Genomic DNA, 21,034 nt, shown 5'->3' on the forward strand with positions numbered 1-21,034 from the left:
TTTCCATTCCATTTGTCTGAGAGCAGCCAGCAGTCTGCCTGGAGTGGATGCAAAGAAGCAGGAACAACAGCAGTGCAGAGGCTTGAATATTCGTTTTTTATCTTAATTGTTTTTTCTGTCCTGGGATCCAGGAATGAAACACTAGCCAGGCATTGTGTGCAGAGCCTCAGCAGTTCTCACCAGCACTGCACAGAGAAGACAAGCTGAAAAGAACTGCCCTGGAGGGTGGTTTGAAGTAGCCCATCTCCAGCATGGTGCTGGGCTTAACCCCTTCATATAGGCAGAAATTACCTCCAGTGAGGGGACCTTCCCCCTACCCACCCTCTCAGGAGACTTGACTAGTCACCAGATGCATCACAGAATAACAATCTCAGTTTATAATCCACCTGCTATTGTTAGGATTTCCCAGACGAGTTTTTGACCTCTGTTGGAAGCAGATTAAGGAATGACTTCAGGCTATTCAATGGTATCTGAGGAGTCAACTCTGTCTCACTGAATATACATGAGTGGACCCCTAGCATCCCTATCTTTAAAGCAGATACCCAGTTATCTCATGGTGCTTTCTAAGGATGCTCAGTTCTGCTCAGGCCCCACAAAAGCAAACTACGACCAAGTGAGGGAGCAGTGGGAGGTGAGGGAAATGCAGCACAAAGTACAATCCAACTGCAGTACTCGCCAACCTGTATTTGTGTACACATGGACACACACACTGGCCTTGGCGTCAGTGACTCCTGCCTAATGTATGCCAGTCTCACCTAATGTATGCCAGTGCCGAAGGGCATCCAGAAGTCCCACCGCAGGGCTCCACATCCTGGCTCACTGCAGGTTGGTTCTCTCAGGCCATAGTTCCAACCAGGGAGAGTAAACAAGCTGACTAGATTGGAGGCCTCAGGGCAGGTCTAGGTGTCTTCACTATTTTGCATTTTCCACCTGAGAGTGTAGAAGCCTGATGAAGGGGTTTGACTGGCAGCTGCTTTAGCCTTCCTCTCTCAAGCCCCAGGAGAGGAAGCATCCAGCACAGGCTTACTGTGGCTAGACCAGAAAAGCCAACCATCCCACTGCAGGGGCCTGAGCCTTTTCTGCTATGTGGGTGGGGAAAGTGAAGCTTCCCCACTGGTTTCCTGGGAGACACAAGATAAGTGGTGCAAGAAGTGCAAGTGCAGAAAGGGAAGGAGTTGAGAGATTGTGGGAAAGAGAGGCCAGGCTAACCAACGCACTGAACTCGTATCTATTCTCAAAGAAAACTGTCATATTAGCCTCCTCCCTCCCCGCAAGTGCTACCTAAGAGTAGCCAGGGTAAGTGCTGCAAGGCATGGCAGACAAAATTGCATATCTTGGCCAGAATCTAAGGAACTTCTTGTGGCTTGGGGGAGGTGATGGGGAGGTGGTGAGGATGTGGGTGGTGGGTGGGTGGGGGGTGTTGAAGAGATGCAGCCATGGACTTCCTCGGGCTTGGCACAGGCCAAAACAGAAGAGAGAACTCCAAGTAGTTCTCATCAGACTTGCTCTCCTTATCGGCTTCATTCTGTTGGCCAGACTGTCAGCCACAGAAAAACTGCTTTGCAGATGAAAAACTACATAAATGCAGAGTATGGGAGTGCTCTGACATCAACAGCTGTCATTTCACTGACTGCCAAAGTTGACTTGTCTGATGTGGCTGGTTGTGCAGTAGCTCCACCCCTCATCACCTTGATTGTTCCTCCTGAAGTGAAAAACAGAGGAGAGCTGCCCTTCGGTCAAGACTTTAGGTAAGTATTCAAATTCGGATTCTTTCCATTTTTTTCCTTGTATCATTTCCTCTCCCCCCCTTGGAATCTGCCATGACAACCCTCTTCTAGAATCACCAAGAGAGTAGCCAAAGAATCAGCATGGTTAAGAGTTGAGAATCCAGTCCAACTTCTGGTAGGCTGAATCTGCACCAAAACGTAGGGACTGCATTTTTCTGTTCCATGCAATGCCTAGGACACACTAAACCTGTCAAGGAAGATTAACCTGCCCATTAGGTGAATATACTTTTAGCCTAAGATGGCTACCATTTACAACATGAAAATACTGATAATAAAAAATTCTGTGAAAGTGAGCTGCTCCCCACCATTTTAAAAAACCCAATCCAAGCATTTTTTCCATGGTACGGTCAGTAGGCTTGATCCAGACTTTTAAGAGAACTCTGCAAGGGTGGCAACCCTCTGCCCTAGGGATCCAGGAAAGCTTCATTACCTACAAGCCTCAGCGAGCATCAAGTCATGGGATTTCTAAACTCTAAAGCTTCAGTGACATTTGAGAATCTTGGCCGGGCGCGGTGGCTCAAGCCTATAATCCCAGCACTTTGGGAGGCCGAGACGGGCGGATCACGAGGTCAGGAGTTCGAGACCATCCTGGCTAACACGGTGAAACCCCGTCTCTACTAAAAAATACAAAAAACTAGCCGGGCGAGGTGGTGGGCGCCTGTAGTCCCAGCTACTCGGGAGGCTGTGGCAGGAGAATGGCGTAAAAACCCGGGAGGCGGAGCTTGCAGTGAGCTGAGATCCGGCCACTGCACTCCAGCCTGGGCGACACAGCGAGACTCCGTCTCAAAAAAAAAAAAAAAAAGAGAATCTTATCTTAGGGGTCAGCAAACTATGGTCTGTTGGTCAAACCAGCCCATTGCCTGGTTTTATGTGGCCTGTGAGCTAATAATAGTTTATATATTTTTTAATGGTTGGAAAAACTCAAAAGGCATGTTAAAATTATATGAAATTCAAGTTTCAATGTCCATAAGTCAAATCTTTTTTGGACCAGAGCCACAGTCATTCATTTTTGTCCTGTCTGTGACTACACTCAGGCTATAGCACATAGTTGAGTTGTAACAGAGACTGTGGTCTGCAGAGCCTCAAGTATTTACTATCTGGCTCGTTAGAGAAAATGTTTGCTGACCCCTGGTCCATCTTAATGCCTAGATGTGTATTTCACCCATGTCCGTACAATAGCACTTAAAAGATTTTCTTCCTAGATAGACCACACCCTTCTGAGGTACAGTGAACCCCACCCACAGGCTGAAAAAATAAACCAGTCAGATTGTGCCAGAACAGAGACTCAAGCCAGGTTTAATGATCATTGTCTAGTTTTCAGAGCCCAGAGGCTCCAAGATTTGCCAGCCTAGGTGTACACAAGTGGGAGGAATGGGGTCTTGGACACGGGAGGCCTGCTTGCTTTGTCAGCAGAGCTACGAGGAAGTACAGAGGTAAGAACACACAGAAAACTGGATCCATCTGCTTTGCTCTCCCCAGCTAGGGTGTACCTTCTCCTGGCCCCTTCCTTGGGCCCCATAAATACAAAAAAAAAAAAAACCACAAATAATTACACAGACAGATTGTAGAGCCCTGTCATACTCTGTCTCCAGGGACACCTGCTTCCTGGGAGACATGTCTGGTTTATGGGTGCGGGGTAGGGTGAGAGGAGGTGATCTCTTGGCCTTTTCTTATACCCACACCTGGCAGTTTTCAACACAGGGTTCTAGTGAGCTTACATATGGTGATTACTCAATTCTCCAATTAAAAAGCTACCTTTGGGTTCTATCACCTGAAACCACGGGAAGAAGCTAATCAAATCTCTTGGTAGGGCAGCCAGGTACATCTACCAGGTGTCTCAAACTCAAGGCCCAACTAGTGAATATAGTCAGGAGACAAGAGCCACAGGGCCTTTTCTCATTTCCTAAACTGGGTAGGAATTATGAAGAAAACGGCCCTCCTAGTCCTCAGGAGCTCCATCACGATGCCCCAGAAGGCCTGCTTCATTTAACGCTCACTTTAAAGATCTTCAGAGCCCTAGATGGTGCCAAGTGGGGAGACTGCAGCATGGAGATGAGATTTTCACAGATTTCCTGATGAGTCTGAGGAGGGAGTCCTGGTTCCTATAGCTCCAGTAACAAAATTCTCAGGAGTCTCTGGAATAAATCAAGACAACTTTTCTCTCCTGAGGACAGTTAACAGGAAGAGCAGCTCACAGCTGCTTAGCCCCTTGCCAGTTTCCTTCTGAGTCCTTCAATGACCTAGTTCTATCTTAATTGCTCATATATTGCTCATATATATAGTCTTTAAGGGAGGTTTCTGAGGAGTCTCCTGAGACTCAGGAGTTCTTCCTGAGAAGAACCAGGTAGCTCCTCACCACCTCTTCTTCCAAGGTCTTCAACCCATGGTTCTTCTAACTCCAGCCTGGGCAGAAAAGTGATTCAGTGCCATGGAAATGTGGGTGAAGCTTCAGGGAGTTCAGAAATTAAAATACAGGAGTGTGTATTTGAAGAGCCTGGCATGGTCACTGTCTCTTCTAAAGGGGAATACAATTGTGTGCATGAAGTTGTGCACATTGGTGGAGACCATTCTAAGAGTGGCGTTAATGGGGACTACAGATTCACTGTCCTGGTGGAAGTCAAGGTGCTGGTGTGCATGCATACCTATAAGCATGCATACCTATGAGCATGCAGGTACTTGAGGGAAATGCTGCACCTCTCTCTCAGCAAAACTAGGTTACTAATAAAGGATGGACAGCAGTCTTGAGTTCCCAGGACCCAGACAAGGGGAAGATGTTGAGTCCCCTTCCCCAATCTTAATGGGAAGCTTAATAGGCCCTCCAAGCCCCTTACCCACAGGTAAATGACACCTCTTAGAACGTAAAAAGAGGTCAGAAATCTAGAGGATCTGGAGAACTTCCAATGGACCGGAAACGTGGGAGAGAAGAGACACTAAGAAAAACCAACATCAGAGAACATTTTCACCTTTGCCCTGCTCATCCCCCGCCAAAGCTCAGAGCAGCCACTCCCAGGGTATGCAGTATAGTCAAAGGGAAAAGTTAAAGGGATCAGTCATCTCCATACTCAAAGTATTCTGCAACCTTGGATGGAATGGAATGTTGAGCTCATTCTTCTTAAGTTCCTCTGGCCTGACAACCACAACTGCAAAGACCTCTCGATGGAGGAATGGGGTGGCAGAACTCCCCTTCTGAAAGTTTAGTACTCCTGATTATCTCTGCTTCAGGATTGCCTGGAATCTGTGGAGAGGGCAGAACTCTAAGCTGCACTCCAAATTGCCATTCTGGGGTAGAGACTACCCAATTCCAGCCCTTCCGATGTCAAAACCCCATACTTTGACTTTGCAGCAGAGGTGATATCTCTGAGAGGAGCAAGACAACCTTGTCCACATAGAGGAGATATATACTGGATTTTCTCTATCGCCAAGCCTACTCTTAGCCAGCTGGGGCCAGGCTTTCCTGGACTCCTCCCCTTACAGAGCAGCATATTAGGGAAAATTCAGAATCCCACCTGAGCTTGATAAGGAGACTGGATGAAGAGATGGTATACATTGAGAATCAGGTCCAGCTGGATGCTACATAATAGAGGCTGATTTACCTTCATCCTTCTAGCGTGAAGTGGGCCCATGTACCATGTCTGTGGCAGGCATCCATAAAAGCTCTACCTTCAGCAGCCCCCACTCTGGCCTGACACACAGATGCTGGGAATCAAATACTAACCAAGGGTTTCACCAACCAGGGAATTAGCCTATCTGGAGTTCACCCCCCATCTACAAGTTTCGTGCCGGCACCGATGCTGTGACATGGACCCTTCAGTTCATGCTGTACCCCTCTGTGCTACTGGTCCCAGGACGAGGCACAGATAGCACATCCCACACTGCTGTCATAACTAACAGGCAGCAGGCCAGGCTCCTGCGAAGATCCATCCACCCAGGGCTCATCAGGAAAGAGGAAGGCTTTAATGGAAAGTCTTACAACAGCTTTGGGGAAGTGTTACCGATTGAGGTCTCAGCCTTTTCCTGACTCGTTTTCCAAAGGTTTTCAATTTCCCCAGCTGTGAAGTTTGACTTCCTAAACAAAGAAGATACTACAGCTTTTCCCCAGTGTGGCTCCTGTGGAAGCTCCCCCAACACACACAACATCACAGGTGTGGGTGGGCAGAGATAGAAAAAAATTTTTTTTTCTGAATGTTTTTCTCTTAAGGAGCTAGGGATGACCTCATGAAAGTTTAGGGAATCTGCTCTTCCCCTCACTCCTTCCTCAATCCCATCCAACTCAGACATGTTTCTCTTCCTCTACCACACTGAGAATTGGCAGGGCTTTGGGTACGGGTGTAGCATTTGCCTGAGGATTAATATACCCCCATTTGAAAATCGTGGCAGCCACACCCTGTTTGGGGTCTTGCTCTCTGTTGTACCTGGGACCAATTCCCTTGAGGTCAGGAGGAACCCATTCCCTTGGGCAGCCAGCCCTCTCTTCCATCCCCTCATATCCTTCAGGGGTGCATTACCTCTCCTGGGGCAGAATCTCCCCACCAACCCATCCTGCTCACACCACAATGGGCGTATCAGAGAAGACCGAGCTGACTGATTCCGGATCCGACATCCTCCGTTGGCCCTTGCCTGTGGCCTCAGGCACTGGCAGCGTGTTGCCTGGCTTGAGCTTGCCGTTTTGACCCTGCCCAGGTCCAGCAGGTTCCAGGAAAGCCACCCGCCGGTCAAAACCATCATCTTTGTCCCCACCAGCCATAGGATCATGGTTGGGTGTGGTACTAAGCATGGAAGAGCTGAGGCTGTCTCCTTGATGGCTGGAAGGCTTCTCTACACCCCGGCACCAGCAGCGGCAAGGGGTGAGGTATAGGTATATGAGGACCAGGACCACACTAAGGATACAGCCCACTAGGGTGGTATAGGCTGTGTTGAGGGTGTCATGGTGTCCGTGCAAGGTGAAATTGTGCACTTTCAATTCCACAGACAGTGTCTCATTGAAAGTCTCTCCCATGGCATAGCAGGTATACACACCACCGTCCTCGACCTGCACCTGCTGGAAAAGAAGACTGCCATCCTTAGACACACTCACCGTGCCATTGGTCACCTCATCTAGCACCCGTTCATTACTTGGTGTCACCCACACCTTGGTCATCCCTTGCTGCTTGGTGTCACACTTGATGATCAAGGTGTCACCCAGGTGGGCCTCCCAGGCACGCTCCTTGTACTCGCCACAGTTGAGGAAACTCAGGTTGAAGACATTGTGCAGCTTCTTGGAGTTCATGCAGTACAGATCCTCTTGAAAGTCCATCACGGAGCTCAGCTGCCGATACTGCCAGTGTGAAAAAAGCTGGTAGAGCTCACAGTCGCAGTTCAGGGGGTTGTTATGTAGGTACAGCCCATTCTTGATCCAGGCCGGCAGCTTCTGCAGGTCAGGCAGTGGCAAGTTCTTCAGCTTGTTAGAAGAGAGATCCAGGAGCGTCAGTTTGGGTAGCTTGGCTCCTTCCTTGACCAGTTCCAGAGGGAAGCGAGAGATCTGGTTCTGGCTCAAGTAGAGTTTCTGCAGCTGGGCCATGTCGTCGAAGGCGCACCGGTCCACCGCCATGATGTGGTTATTGTAGAGCAGCAGCACCTCCAGCACTTGCAGGTCACTGAACAGGAACTCATCCAGTGTACGCAGCTGGTTGGAGGAGAGGTCCAGGTAGCGCAGGTTGGGTACGGGGGAAAAGGCCTCAGAGGAGATGAAGTTCAGGTGGTTGTGGCTCAGCAGCAGGGAGTGCAGTTGAGTCAGGCGCGTGGGGGTCCACTCGGCCCGCAGGCGGCTCAGGTTGTTGTGGCTGAGGTCCAGTAGTGCTGTGTAACTGGGCAAGGAATGGGGCACATTGGGCAGCTGCTGCTTGGAGCAGCTGAGGATGTTGCTGGCGCACAAGCAGGCGGCAGGACAGCTAACCACGGCTCGGCCAGCTCTGGCCACCTCAAAAAGCAGCAGGGACAAGGATGGCAGCAGGAGCCAGAGGCCTCTCGGGTCACGGTGCGGGTGCATAGTGTCACTGGAGTGGACGAGGAAGGCCACAAGGAAGATCTGGGAGGAGGTCACCCGGGCATGTTCTGGTGGGGTACAGAAGGGTCACTTGAGAGAAAGAGGATGGGTTTGTGGTCACCAAGGACTCCAGAGGAAAGGACACCCTCTCCCACTTCCCCTCCCACCCTTACCTCCACCCCCTTTGGGCTAGGAAAGAGATGCTGGGTAGTTTCCAGGCACTGTGCAGGCAGTGGGATGTAAATATCGGCCAAAGAGGAGGTGGCCCGAGGGCCTACTGGGCTAGGGTGACAGGGGTGCAGGCTGCAGGTATGTACAGGATGGAAGGGACTGCTGGGAGTCACAGGGATGGCACGGGCAGGGTTTGGAGGTGGGGTCGGCGTGCCTTTTGGGAGGAGCTGAGGGAAGGTCAACAGGGCACCGGGCTGGGTAGGACGCGTCCGGTCGGGGTTGAGGGTCCCCGGGCCTGTAGGGGCGGGCTCCCCCCGGGATCACCGGTCACTGCACCTGCTCGGCGAGGACGTGTCTCAGCCCATGGCCGGTCCGGGAGCTCCGTCGCGGCCTCCCCCGGCGGCGCCTCACCGGCCGGCCTGTCACTGCGCCCGCCTTACGCAGGGGCCCGCGCCCGGCACCGTCGCCTCCCGGGGACTTGCGGGGCCCCGCTCCGCTCCGCTCACCCCGCCACCGCCTCGTCCACTGAGCCCGCCGGAGCCCACTGACCGCGGCCGCTGTCTCCAAGTCCGCAGGCCTAGCGCGGATCGGTGCGGGGAGCTGGAGGCGCAGCGATCCGAGCGGAGGGAGCGGCGTGGGGGCAGCGAGCACCGCGCGCGCGCCCGTCGCCGCCGCCAGAGCCTCGGGGCGCGTGCGCGCGGCGGGGGCGGGGCGCACGTGCGTGTGTTTGTGTCGGAGCCGGCCGGGCGGACGCGCGCGGGGTCCTTCCCTCAAAAAGAGAGCTCGGGACGCTGAACTAAAGACGAAAATTGGCAGGAAGTGCGGCAGTGGCCCCTGAGGATCAGCTATAACTTCCTCCATCCCCATTCTCCCATCCCCCATTCCCCAGCACCCTTCTCGCTACACAGACCCGCTCTCAGGAAAAGTCTGAAATGAATCGCTGCACCTACTCGGGCAAGAGGCGTCACATGTCTTTTAATTTCGCAAATTAAAGAAATCTGGCTCAGCTCCCGCCTGCCAATGTTGGCGGGAAATTCATTAGTCACATTCTGAGGTTCCCCCCTTCTCTCCGTAGTGGTGGGGTCTCAAAAATTGGGGGAAGTGTTCCCCCCTACCCACCCCGTCTTGATGCTGCTAGTTCATGACCCTTGAGGAACCACTGAAGGGCACAGCTCCTTAGCCTGCAAGCAAGCTGCGCAGGAGTGGGGGGAAAGGGGATGTTTGGTGGGCCCAGGCCCCAGAACACCCCTTTATAGACACCTCATGCACGTCTCACCACTCCACCTGCTACACACACACACACACACACACAGACTGCATACAAGCCAGGGACAATTTCCATTCCTGGAAACTCCAAAACCCTTCGCAGCCTGGAGGAAGTCATTCAGCCCTTAGGTCTGGCCACTTGCCTTCTTTCTAAGCCAGTGCCAGCTCCCCACTCCCCTTATGGAGCAATTCCAACATAGTTTCTCTGTTACCTAATGCTCAAGATGAAGGCCAGTGGTAGAGGTGGAGGGGTGTCTTCTTTAGGGTGGCCCCTGAAACAACAAGAAGCTGTTACTAGTGTATGTTGTTTGGGTTTGGGGGTGAGGAAAGAGAGATGCAGGAAGAGCCTAGACCTTATCATTCAAGATGTTTGCTGTTCTTGAGATGGTGGACCGTAAGCGGGAAATTACCTTTTTATTCTTTCCAGTCTCTTACAACAGCAAGATCAAGACTGAAATTAATGTCTCAATAGATTAGCTTGCTAAGAGTTTTAAAAAGAAAGAATTTATATCTGTCACATGTTTTACCATGAATTTTAGTGAATATATTATCTCTTCAAGGAGTATTAGCATGTTAACCTTTCGCATAGTGTGAAAAAGTCTTTCTGCCAGGTGCAGTGGCTCACACCTGTAATCCCAGCACTTTGGGAGGCTGAGGCAGGAGGACTGCTTGAGCCCAGGAGTTGAGAGCAGCCTGGGCAATATGGTGAGGCTCTGTCTCTTAAAAAAATAATAATAATAAGGCATGGTGGCACACACCTGTGGTGCCCACTACTTGAGAGGCTGAGGCAGGAAGATCACTTGAGCCCTGGAGGTCAAGGCTGCAGTAAGCCATGTTTGTGTCACTGCATTCCAGCCTGGGTGACAGAGCAAGACCCTGTCTCAAAAAAAAAAAAGAAAGAAAAGAGAAAGGTCTTTCTGTTCCTGTTCATTTCAGGTATCATTGAAAAGATGAGGAGGGTAATCTTTCTGGAGGACAAGGAGTGAAGAATCTTGAAATCACGTTGCATCAGTTATCTATTGCTGTACAATCACATTACCCCAAAACTTAGTGACTTCCTACAACAATATACATTTATTGCCTTTCACAGTGTCTGTTGGTCAGAGATTCAAGAGCAGTTTGGTGGACAGTTCTGGCTTGGCAGTTTCTCATGCAGTTGTACGTTAGATGGAGCTACTATCATTAGAAGGCTTCACTGGGGCCATAGAGGCTCACTTAATTTCGTGTGGCTGGCTGTTGGCAGGAAACCTCTATTCCTCTCCATAAAGGTCTTTCCACAAGATGACTTGAGTATCCTCACAACACAGTAGATGACTTACCTCAGAGCAAGAGATCCAAGGGATAGCAAGACAGACATCACAGTGATCTGGCTCTTTGAAGTGATGGGTATCACCTCCACTTTGGTCATATATGCAACCCCTGATTCAATATGGAAGAACTACACAAGGACACAAATACCAAGAAGAGAGGATCATTGGGACCATCTTGGAGGCTGGCTATCACACACATCATCTCTGAAGTTACATCTGTTTTTTAATTTTGAAAATTTTCAAACATACACAAAAGTAGAGAAAATAGTACAATGAACTCCGATATACCCATCACCCATTTCAATAATCATTAAAGAAATGTCATCATTTTGTTTTGTACAAATATTCCTGAGAAACACATGCTCCTCCCACCCCACCCCTCATCTCCATATTGCATACTTTTCACCCCAGTGTTGTTCCAGGCTCTCTCCTCTCCCTTTCCTCTTTTTTTTTTTTTGACAGAGTTTCTCTGTTGTCACCCAGGCTGGAGTTCCGTGGCGCAATCTTGGCTCACTGCAACCTCCATCTCCTGGGTTCAAGCAATTCTCCTGCCTCAGCCTCCCAAGTAGCTGGGATTACACGTGCCCGCTACCATGCCTAGCTAATTTTTATATTTTTAGTAGAGACGGGGTTTCACCATGTTGGCCAGGTTGGTCTGGAACTCCTGACCTCAGGTGATCTGCCCTCCTTGGCCTCCCAAAGTGCTGGAATTACATGTGTAAGCCATCATCCCCAGCCTCCCTTTCCTCTTTCTGCTATGTTCAAGGTATGGGAGAGAGACAGATACAAAAAAAGAAGCAGGCCCCTTATGATGGATACCAGTTTCAAGAGTGGGTGTCTGCAATTTGGAAGGGTCACTACAGATCTGTTGCTCATCACTTTTTTAAGCTAATCCATATCCTTTTAAAAGTAATCATTTTGGCCGGGTGCGGTGGCTCACCCCTGTAATCCCAGCACTTTGGGAGGCTGAGGCAGGCAGATCACATGAAGCAGGAGTTCAAGACCATCCTGGCCAACATGGCAAAACTCCATCTCTACTAAAAATACAAAAATTAGTCCGGCGTGGTGGTACACGCCTGTAGTCCCGGCTACTCGGGTAGCTGCAGCATGAGAATCACTTGAACCTGGGAGGTGGAGGTTGCAGTGGGCCAAGATCATGCCACTGTACTCCAGCCTGGGCGACAGAGTGAGACTCTGTCAGAAAATAAATAAATAAATAAATAACCATATCTTTTAAAAATGTTAATGTGCAGACAAATCAGCAGAGTATCTTATAATCATGGAGATTCTAAATCACCAGGACTGGGGTGTGACCTGAGATTCTGCTTTTCCAACAAGCTAACAAGATGATGCCAATGCTTCTTTGAGACCACACTTTAAGTAGCAGGAATCTAGAGTTGTGCTGCCTAATTGGTAGCCAGCAGCCATTTGTGGCTACTTAAATTAATTAAAATTAACTATAAATCACTTCTTCAGTTTCCCTAGCCACATTTCAAATGCTTATGGCCATATGTGGCCAGGTACCCTGTTGAACAACGTATTGTCACAGGAAGTTTCATGATGGCACTGGTTTAGATAATTGACTCATAATAACTTTCCCACAGCTGCTTTTTAGACCAGAACAACTATTAATTCACAACAAAAGAAGACCTGGGCAAGATAAATAGCAACAGGTTATTTAGTGAGTATGTATTTCCACTTGCTGAAATGGACCAACTCAGTATTCCTAAATACAATTTGAGAGGTTGTTTGGTTAGCTTAGCACTTGAGCAAAAGCAAATGGATATGTGTCCCAGTTTATGAGACTGGATGAATTCCTTTTCTCCACACTACAAAAATTTTTTTGCTTTCTTAATAGCTAATACTGGCCATTAGAATCAGAGTGGAGAAGGCTGGTAGCGGTGGCTTATGCCTGTGATCCCAGCATTTTAGGAGGCCAAGGCAGGTGGATCACTCAAGCTCAGGAGTTCAAGACCAGCCTGGGCAACATGGAGAAACCCATCTCTACTTAAAATACAAAAATTAGCCAGGCATCGTGGCATGCTTCTGTAGTCCCAGCTACTTGGGAGTCTGAGGTGGGAAGATGGCTTGAGCCCAGGAGGCAGAGGTTGCAGCAAGCCAAGATCGCACCACTGCACTCCAGCCTGGGCAACAAAGCCAGATGCTGTATCCAAAAAAAAAAAAAAAAAAAAAGAAAGAAAGGAAGAACAAAGAATTAGAACGGACAACGCCGAGGGAAGACACCCTATTAAGAAACTATCTTTTTGCTGGGTGCAGTGGCTCACACCTGTAATCCCAGCACTTTGGGAGGCCAAGGAGGACGGATCGCTTGAGGCCAGGAGTTTGAGACCAGCCTGGCCAACATGACGAAACCCTGTCTCTACTAAAAATACAAAAATTAGCCTGGTGTGGTGGCACACCTGTAATCCCAGCTACTCGGGAGGCTGAGGCATGAGAATTGCTTGAACCTGGGAGGAAGAGGTTTCAGTGAGCCAAAATCATGCCACTGCACTCCAGCCTGGGCAACAGAGCAAGACTCTGACTCCAAAAAAATTTAAAAATTTAAATATTTTAAGTATTCTTGTATTTTGTGGAGATCTCAGTAGTTCTACTCATATCAGCAACTTTGTATTTTTTTGGATGTCTCCAAGAAGAGGGGGGCCTCTAAAAATTAGGCTATTTTGGGGGTGGGTAGCAATAAAGATGAGTCTTCTGTTATGAATTGCTTAAATGGCTAACATTTTAGCCCTCACCACTGGGTTGAGGCCCCCCGGCTTTTGTTTTTTTTTTTTTTTTGAGACAAAGTCTTGCTCTGTCTCCAGGCTGGAGTGCAGTGGTGCGATCTTGGCTCATTGCAACCTCCGCCTCCTGGGTTCAAGCAATTCTCCTGCCTCAGCCTCCCAAGTAGCTGGGACTACAGGCGCATGCCACCATGCCCAGCCAATTTTTTGTATTTTTAGTACAGACGGGGTTTCACCATGTTGGCCAGTGTTGTGTTGATCTCCTGACCTTGTGGGCCTCCCAAAGTGCTGGGATTATAGGCGTGAGCCAGCAGGCCTGGCCAGGTTGAGCCCTTTCTATATCTAGCAGTTCACTCATGGTTCCATGTTCGGTTTGTTCCTGAAAGTGCTCACTCTTGAGGATTCCTTTTGCCATCCTCCTGCCCCCACCTCCATAAACCATCAATCATTTCACTGACCTTTTAACCTTTTAGAATGCTCACACATTGATTTACTCAATGTCCAGCAGAAACCACAAGAATATGCATACCAACTAGGGGCAGCTGAGGGCTCACTGATGTAGGTGGAGGCATGCCATGGACACCTATCCATGTCCTGGGCTCTTCAGGTTTGTCAAACAAATCTGAAGGCATCTGCTTAATCTATAGCTTGTGCACTACAGTCAGGACTATCCTGCCACCAAAGTGGTGATCACTCTAGATGACTAAGTCATGAACATTCTCTTGACTTTTAACATGTATGGACATCTCAGAATAACTCTGCACTGAGTCATCAGATAGATGTGTCTTTGAAGTATGGCTGAACAATAAATTCATGGTTCAAAATGTTATTTTAGCCCTTAGGGATGGAATTCACCACCACAGTCCACCTACAGCTGACCTGATATCCCAAAGATGGAAGACTATGGTTCCAAGGCCTTGCTACAAGTAAGACTACCTTGGACCTACTGCCATGGGGGCCTGGATAACCAGGAAGTCCTCCAAAAGGAATCTTATATTTTTTTCATTAAGAAGTTTTGTCATAAGTCTGAAAATATTTTCTTTTCCTGTACATGCAACCCTCTCTTTTGATTTCTAAAGGCTTTATATCTAAAATTAAATCCTAGTTTAATGTTGAAACTTCTAAACTAATTTTCATATATGAATTTTTTTTTTTTTTTTTTGAGGCAAAGTCTCACTCTGTCACGTTGGAGTACAGTGTTGTGATCACAGTTCACTGCAGGCTTGACCTCCTGGGCTCAGGTGATCTTCCCACCCCTACCTCCCAAAGAATTGGGACTACAGGCATGTGTCACTACACCTGGCTAATTTTTAATCTTTTTGTAGAGACAAGGTTTCACCATATTGGCCAGGCTGGTCTCAAACTCCTGGGCTCAAGTGATCCGCCCGCCTCAGCCTCCCAAAGTGCTGAAATTACAGGTGTGAGCCACTGTGCCTGGCCCATATATAAATTTTGGACTAGTTTGTCTTATATTTGGAAAGTTAATATTCCAGTTTAGGAAGTTAGCACTTTTATGATTTGGGAAAGGATTATAGTTAAATTCAATGTTTAGCTTATAGTTAAAAGTTTCTTTCCATGATCTGCAGCCATTTGATTACTATTTGAGTTTATAGATCTGTCTCCTCTAATCATGCTTTCTGAGCCCATACCTACTCATTTGTCTTTGAAGTTTCTACTCTTCAACCACTTATAGCATTCTTAGCAAAGTCTCAGAGTAATCGCAGTACTAGCTCATCTAGCTCTTACCTATAATGAGAGAACTTTAGATTACCTGCCTGTGCTGGAAGAGGCCATAGCAGTCAAGTTCACAGGCTGATTCATGGCAGAACTGAGTTAGAAGCCTAGAGAAAGAGTGTAGCTTTGTGGTTAAGGGAGTAGTCTCTAGAGCTAGACTCCTTGGGATCCTATCTTGGCTCTGCCACTCACTGTGTGACTTGAGCTAGTTACTTAACCTATAAAATGGGGATAATAAGAATACTTGCCTAATGGGATTGTTGTGAGGACTTACTGAGTTCAGGCATCTAGGAGAAACTCGAACACCAAGCAGGCTCCCTATAAATATGAAGGGGTAGGAGTGGGCTGTCTCCTGCATCCTTGGTCAAAGTTCTTTTCAATGCATCATAACATTTTCAGGGACAGTGCAAGGCAGATAGAACTGAGGAAAAGTTCTATCTGTAGTCTGTGCTCTCCAGAGCCTGCCTTCTAGGGCTCCAGGCCAAGGTGATAGGCAGAGCTAAGTACTCAGCGTTGATGAATGGGGGGCTAGGATTAGGAAGTCATTAGGAAGCCATGGTAGGGGCTGAAGGAGTGAGGAGGACTCAGGATCAGTAACGGAGCAGTCAGTTCCTGTGAGGGCACACACCAGACCAGCAGGAAGGGCAAGGTCTCACTCCCCAGAGCAGGCAGCAGTTCCTTTAAAATCACAGGCAAAGGTGCTCCGGCTGTACTTAGTTTGGGTCAGACCATAGCTGGAGTCTCAAGTTCAGCTCTGGGCAGCTCATTTACAGTCTGGAGCACAGCCAGAGGTAGTTGATGGAGTGGTACACAGTCTAGTAATCATTCATATGCATTCACTCACACACATCTGTTGAGCCCCTAGGGCAGAGCACTGTATTATATGCCTGTGGTGAGGCTGGGTGAAGCAGGATGCAAATATGCTTTAGAAATAATTTCTTCCCTCCAGGACTTAGAAGGTAAGATATGTGGATTCTACACAGTTTAGCAAATATCTGTCAATTGCTCATTATGTTAAGGACTCTATGTAGGGTATATACTTTGTGGCCAATAGAAAGAGAATTGGACTGAGTGTCAAGAAAGCTGGATTCCAGTCTTACCCCTTGTATTAGGACATTCTTCCCTTGCTATAAAGAAATACCTGAGACTGGATAATTTGTAAATAAAATGTTCAATTGGCTCACTGTTGCGCAGGCTGTACAGGAAGCACAGCAGCATCTGCTTCCCGGGAGGCCTCAGGGAGCGTTTACTCATGGAGCAGGCACTTCCCATGGTGAAAGCAGGGGCAAGGGTTGGGGAAGTGCCCCACACTTTTAAATGACCAGATCTCATGAGAAGTCATTATCACAAAGATAGCACCAAGCCATGCGGGATCTGTCCCGATGATCCAACTTCTAGCATTGAGGATGACAATTCAACATGAGATTTGGGTGGGGACAGATATCCGAACTGTATGACCCCTGTCGTCATCTGGCTGTGTGACTGTGGACAAGTTACAGTGGGGCTCAGTTTTCTCACATATAAAATGGAAGTTATAATACCTGCCCTATTAAAAGTACAAATTCTAAAGCTCCTGACCAACTGAATTGGAATCTTCATGGGAGGAGCCTAGGAAGCGTTTTGAGCATCAGGGCACTTGGGAAACACCACCCTCAGGGCCATGTTCTCCATATTTAGGCCTCAAACTGTCTACATCAGAATCTCCAAGGAACTTAAAAAGAGGATTCCAAGGCCCACCCCAGACTTTCCTAGAACTCTGGAGATGGTGGCCTGAGAATCTGTATTTAAGGTGATTTTTTTTTTTTTTGAGACGGAGTCTCCCTCTGTCGCTCAGGCTGGAGTGCAGTGGCGTGGCCCGATCTCGGCTCACTGCAAGCTCCGCCTCCCGGGTTCATGCTGTTCTCCTGCCTCAGCCTCCGGAGCTGGGACCACAGGCGCCCACCACCACGCCTGGTTAATTTTTTGTATTTTTAGTAGAGACAGGGTTTCACCATGTTAGCCAGGATAGTCTCGATCTCCTGACCTCGTGATCCGCCCGTCTCGGCCTCCCAAAGTGCTGGGATTACAGGCGTGAGCCACCGCGCCCAGCCTAAAGTGACTCTTTATACCTCCAACTTTAAGCACCACTATTATAGAATTTTGGTGAGGATTAAATGAGAACAGATGTGAACACTTTGATAGCTCATATATGAGAGATGACCAAGCAATGGGAGATTTTTACTTTGTGAGGAAGCCATCATATCCATTTCTGAAAGTTGAAGCATTGTGCATTAGTCGGAATCTTTGGAACTGCAAAGAAGAATGATACCTAACAGGCTTTAGGAAGAAAGGTTTACTGCAGGACCCCACAGGGTAGCTGGTGAGGTGCCTTATTAGCTGTAGTCACTGTGGTCCCAGTGCTTCCAAGACTTGGAGAACTGAACTCGTGTTTTGAAATGGCAGAAGGAGGCCCATAACCAAAAGTCATCCACCTTCTTTCATTTCCATCAGGGTGTTTACTTACTCAAAAAAGAGGCTTTGAATGAGTCAAATTGCCACCATCTAATATTGAGCACTCTTTTAGGGCAGAATTCTTATCAAACCCTTTCCTTTGGCCTCCTGTGTCCCCCACCCATACAAGGTTAATTTCAGTAGGTGGACTAATCCCCATTCCATCATCTGTGGTAAGAGTAGCAGTTAGTTTTGCTCAGCGCCTTGGGGATATGCTTTCTTCAGAAAAGTAAGCAGGGAATATATTAAAAAGAAAGCATTTTGAGGCCTGTTTATCTAGTATAGATTTTCATGGAAAGAGGGAATAAATGAACTATAATTCTAAAATTTGGTAATACACATCTCTTTGTGAAACCCATGGATTTCCTCCTGGAAGCACGTAGGCAAGGCACACCCAGTTTTTTGCACATTTCTTGGGGGCATGGACTTTTTATAAAGCCCATCCATGGACACCTAGGTTGAGAATCTGTGCTCTCCTGGGCCTTTAAAGGGCAGAACTATACTACTGGGTGGAAGTGCCAGAGACTCAGATTTCCTTCGCATGTACAGAAACATCTTCTGACATTTCAATTGTCCAATAACGAATCTTTTCAATCTTGAGGTAGTGAACTCCCATTACAGGAAGCACTCAAGTAGGAGCTGGATGACGACTTTGCACAGATGTCCATTCATTTACTTATTATTACTATTTTTATTTTTGAGACAGAGTATCACTCTATCGCCCAGTCTGGAGTGCAGTTTCCTATGTGTCTATCTTTGGGGTTTTGTTTGTTTATTTGTTTGTTTGAGACAGTCTTGCTCTGTTGCCGAGGTTGGAGTGCAGTAGCACAATCTCAGCTCACTACAAACTCCACCTCCTGGGTTCAGGCGATTCTCAGGCCTCAGCCTCCTGAGTAGCTGGGATTACAGGCATATGCCACCATGCCCAGCTAATTTGTGTATTTTTAGTAGAGACAGGGTTTCCCCATGTTGGCCAGGCTGGTCTTGAACTCCTGGCCTCAGGTAATCCACCTGCCTCAGTTTCCCAAAATGTTGGGATTACAGGCATGAGCCACTGCGCCCAGCCTATGTGTCTATCTTTGTATTCCACTTTTCTATTATACACGCATAGGAGTTATTGCTATATGTGAATGGGGGTGTGTGATAGAATGAATGAACAAATAGGCTGGGTGTGGTGGCTCACACCTGTAATCGCAGCACTTTGGGAGGCAATGCAGGTGGATCACTTGAGTCCAGGAGTTGGAGACCAGCCTGGCCAACATGGCGAAACCCTGTATCTACTAAAAATACAAAAAAAAAAAAAAAAAAAATTAGCCAGGCGTGGTGGCCCACACCTGTAGTACCAGCTACCTGGGAGACTGAGGTACAAGAATCACTTGAATCCAGGAGGTGGAGGTTGCAGTGAGCTGAGGTTGCACCACTGCACTCCAGCCTGGGCAACAAAGCAAGAGTCTGTTTCAAACAAACAAACAAAACCTCCAAAGATGGACACATAGGAAACTGTTTCTGTCCTCAAGTGCCGTGGTGTAGTGAAGGAAACCAAGATGGCCACAATGCATGGTGACAGGTAATATAAGAGCCCATGTGTAAAGAGCTTAGGAAGACAGAGAAGAGAAGGGAGCAAGCTTGTGGAGGAGTCCTGCATAGGGCCAGAGGTTGACCAGATGACCACTTCCAACTCTAGTACCCCATGCAGCAGTGGGGCCAAGGGGTAGCTGGGGGCACGAGGTGGACTTTAGCCATGCCACTCCAAACAGATGCATGACCTATGTTTTTTTAAAAAATGTACTTGATACACAAATACAGCTTCAGGAGGAGTCTTCCAGCTCCCCACACCTCCTCCTGCCTTCTGCCTTTCAACCACATGGCAGCTTCTTAGACTGTCCTATATGGGCCTTCTAGACTGCTACTGATCTTTTTGTTTGGTTTGGTTTTTAGAGACACAGTCTCACCATGTTGTCCAGACCAGACTCGAACTCCTAGGCTCGAGTGATCCTCCCGCTTCAACCTCCTGAGTCTGGGGCTATATAGGCATGTTCTACTATGCCAGGTCTATATTTCATGAAGTTATCAAATAATGGCCCGAGGCCTTCCTAGACATTGTTATTTGAATGGAGCACCATCAGTCTACTGTTTGGGCTGGAAAACCAGGGACTGCTGGTGAGAATGTGCTGGTGAAGATTAGGAAGGGGGCAGGTAGGAGTGCGTTTGAGCATGGAGTGGCTGTCTCAAACCTGGAGTCATCTCCCCATGATTGTTCTAACAACTTTGAGGGTTGAAAGCATTTCCTTCCCTGCAGGTTTTCCTCGTTTTCTTTGCCTGCTTCCACAGACAGTACACCCGCCCTTTCTCCCTCCCACCAAGGTCACCACTCAGCAGGCTTTGATCAATGTCGTCTTTTTTTGAAAGTCGCCTTGGAAAAAGGCAATTTGACTGCAGTGAGGCAGAACAGGGAGCTGAACACCAGCCGCCCTTTATTGACCACAGCCCAACCCCAAGAACAAAATGAAGAGGAGTGCCGTGCTGCCCTGGGCCCCTGGTGATCACAGGACCGTCTCTCCCAAGGGCTCTGGGCATGGTAGAGAAGCCTACAGCACTGGGTCTTGGGGTCTAGGTCTCCTCCTCCCTTTCTGTCCCTCTTCCCAGCCCTTTGTCTTCTGCTACTTGTTTCCTGGCGGGTAACTAAAGGTCCCTGAGAACCCCCATGGCTCTGGGGGCAGGAGCCCTCTCCACTGTGCAAGCAGTGGGCTGCTGATTAGCGCAGGGAATAAATAACAGCAAGCTAATTATCTCCCTGATTGCGGCTTGCCTCACTAACACGGCTGGGCTGGAGTGGAGATGAGGCAGTTGAAACTATTCCAAGCATGCTTCTGGGTTCAGGGAAATTTCCATACGTTTCCAGCCTGGAGACACTTTCCCTTCCCAGATGCTCTGGAGTTCTAACTGGAGATGTTCCCACTCCTGCTTCACCTAGGAATTGAGAGACTCACCCCAGACAGACTGTTTGTGTCTGTCCCTAGTGGGTGATGGAAGCTGGCTTCTCAGAGAAGCAGGGAAAGGCTTTCAGGGAGGACGGGGATGGCCAAGGGCATGGAGAGATGAATCCTCAGGGACCACATACTCCAGCACTTAGCTTCCTAATTACATCTGCTACTCCAACTCCTTGAACTGAGTGCTTCCTATCAGGCCTGCAAGCAAGAGTAGAAAGTACAAAGAGCACTGGAGAGCACTGGTCCGGGACTCTAGTCCTACGGTGACTGCCTCTGTGACTTTGGACACAGTCCTTAATCACTCAGGTCCTCCATTCCCTCTTTATGAAACGAGAGAGTTAGGCATCATGACCTTGGAGCTTTGCCCAGCTCTAGAAACAGCTCTAGAGTCAGCTTTGTGACTCTAGCTCTGAAACTGGACTGTACTGTTCTCTTGGAGTCCCAGGCTTGGAAAGCGTCTGACACTTCTTGTGGCCACGTCTTCAGGTTTTCCTTTCCCCCATATTATTGCATTGTTTCCCAT

General features: G+C 48.3%; 1 protein-coding gene across 2 annotated transcripts; it reads right to left on the reverse strand.

Moving 5' to 3' along the window:
• Nucleotides 1–3,054: 3,054 nt before the first annotated feature.
• On the reverse strand, nucleotides 3,055–8,653 carry AMIGO1 (adhesion molecule with Ig like domain 1). Of its 2 annotated transcripts, none has more exons than XM_025370728.1 (2): nucleotides 8,317–8,653; nucleotides 3,055–7,899 (listed from the first exon to the last, which is right to left on the reverse strand). In XM_025370728.1, the coding sequence occupies exon 2, from the start codon at nucleotides 7,810–7,812 to the stop codon at nucleotides 6,331–6,333; it is 1,482 nt and encodes a 493-aa protein (XP_025226513.1). In that variant the 5' UTR covers nucleotides 7,813–7,899; nucleotides 8,317–8,653; the 3' UTR covers nucleotides 3,055–6,330. The 2 variants fall into 2 exon arrangements, with proteins under 2 accessions (XP_025226513.1, XP_025226520.1); XM_025370735.1 differs by having other exon boundaries at nucleotides 3,058–7,899; nucleotides 8,487–8,607.
• Nucleotides 8,654–21,034: the final 12,381 nt, after the last annotated feature.

Source organism: Theropithecus gelada, chromosome 1, assembly GCF_003255815.1.
Source record: "Theropithecus gelada isolate Dixy chromosome 1, Tgel_1.0, whole genome shotgun sequence".
In the NCBI taxonomy this organism is placed as follows: Eukaryota; Metazoa; Chordata; class Mammalia; order Primates; family Cercopithecidae; genus Theropithecus; species Theropithecus gelada.

Excerpts from the sequence above, each read along its gene's own strand:
- AMIGO1 (XM_025370728.1), bottom strand. The coding sequence starts at position 7,812 with ATGCACCCGCACCGTGACCCGAGAGGCCTCTGGCTCCTGCTGCCATCC.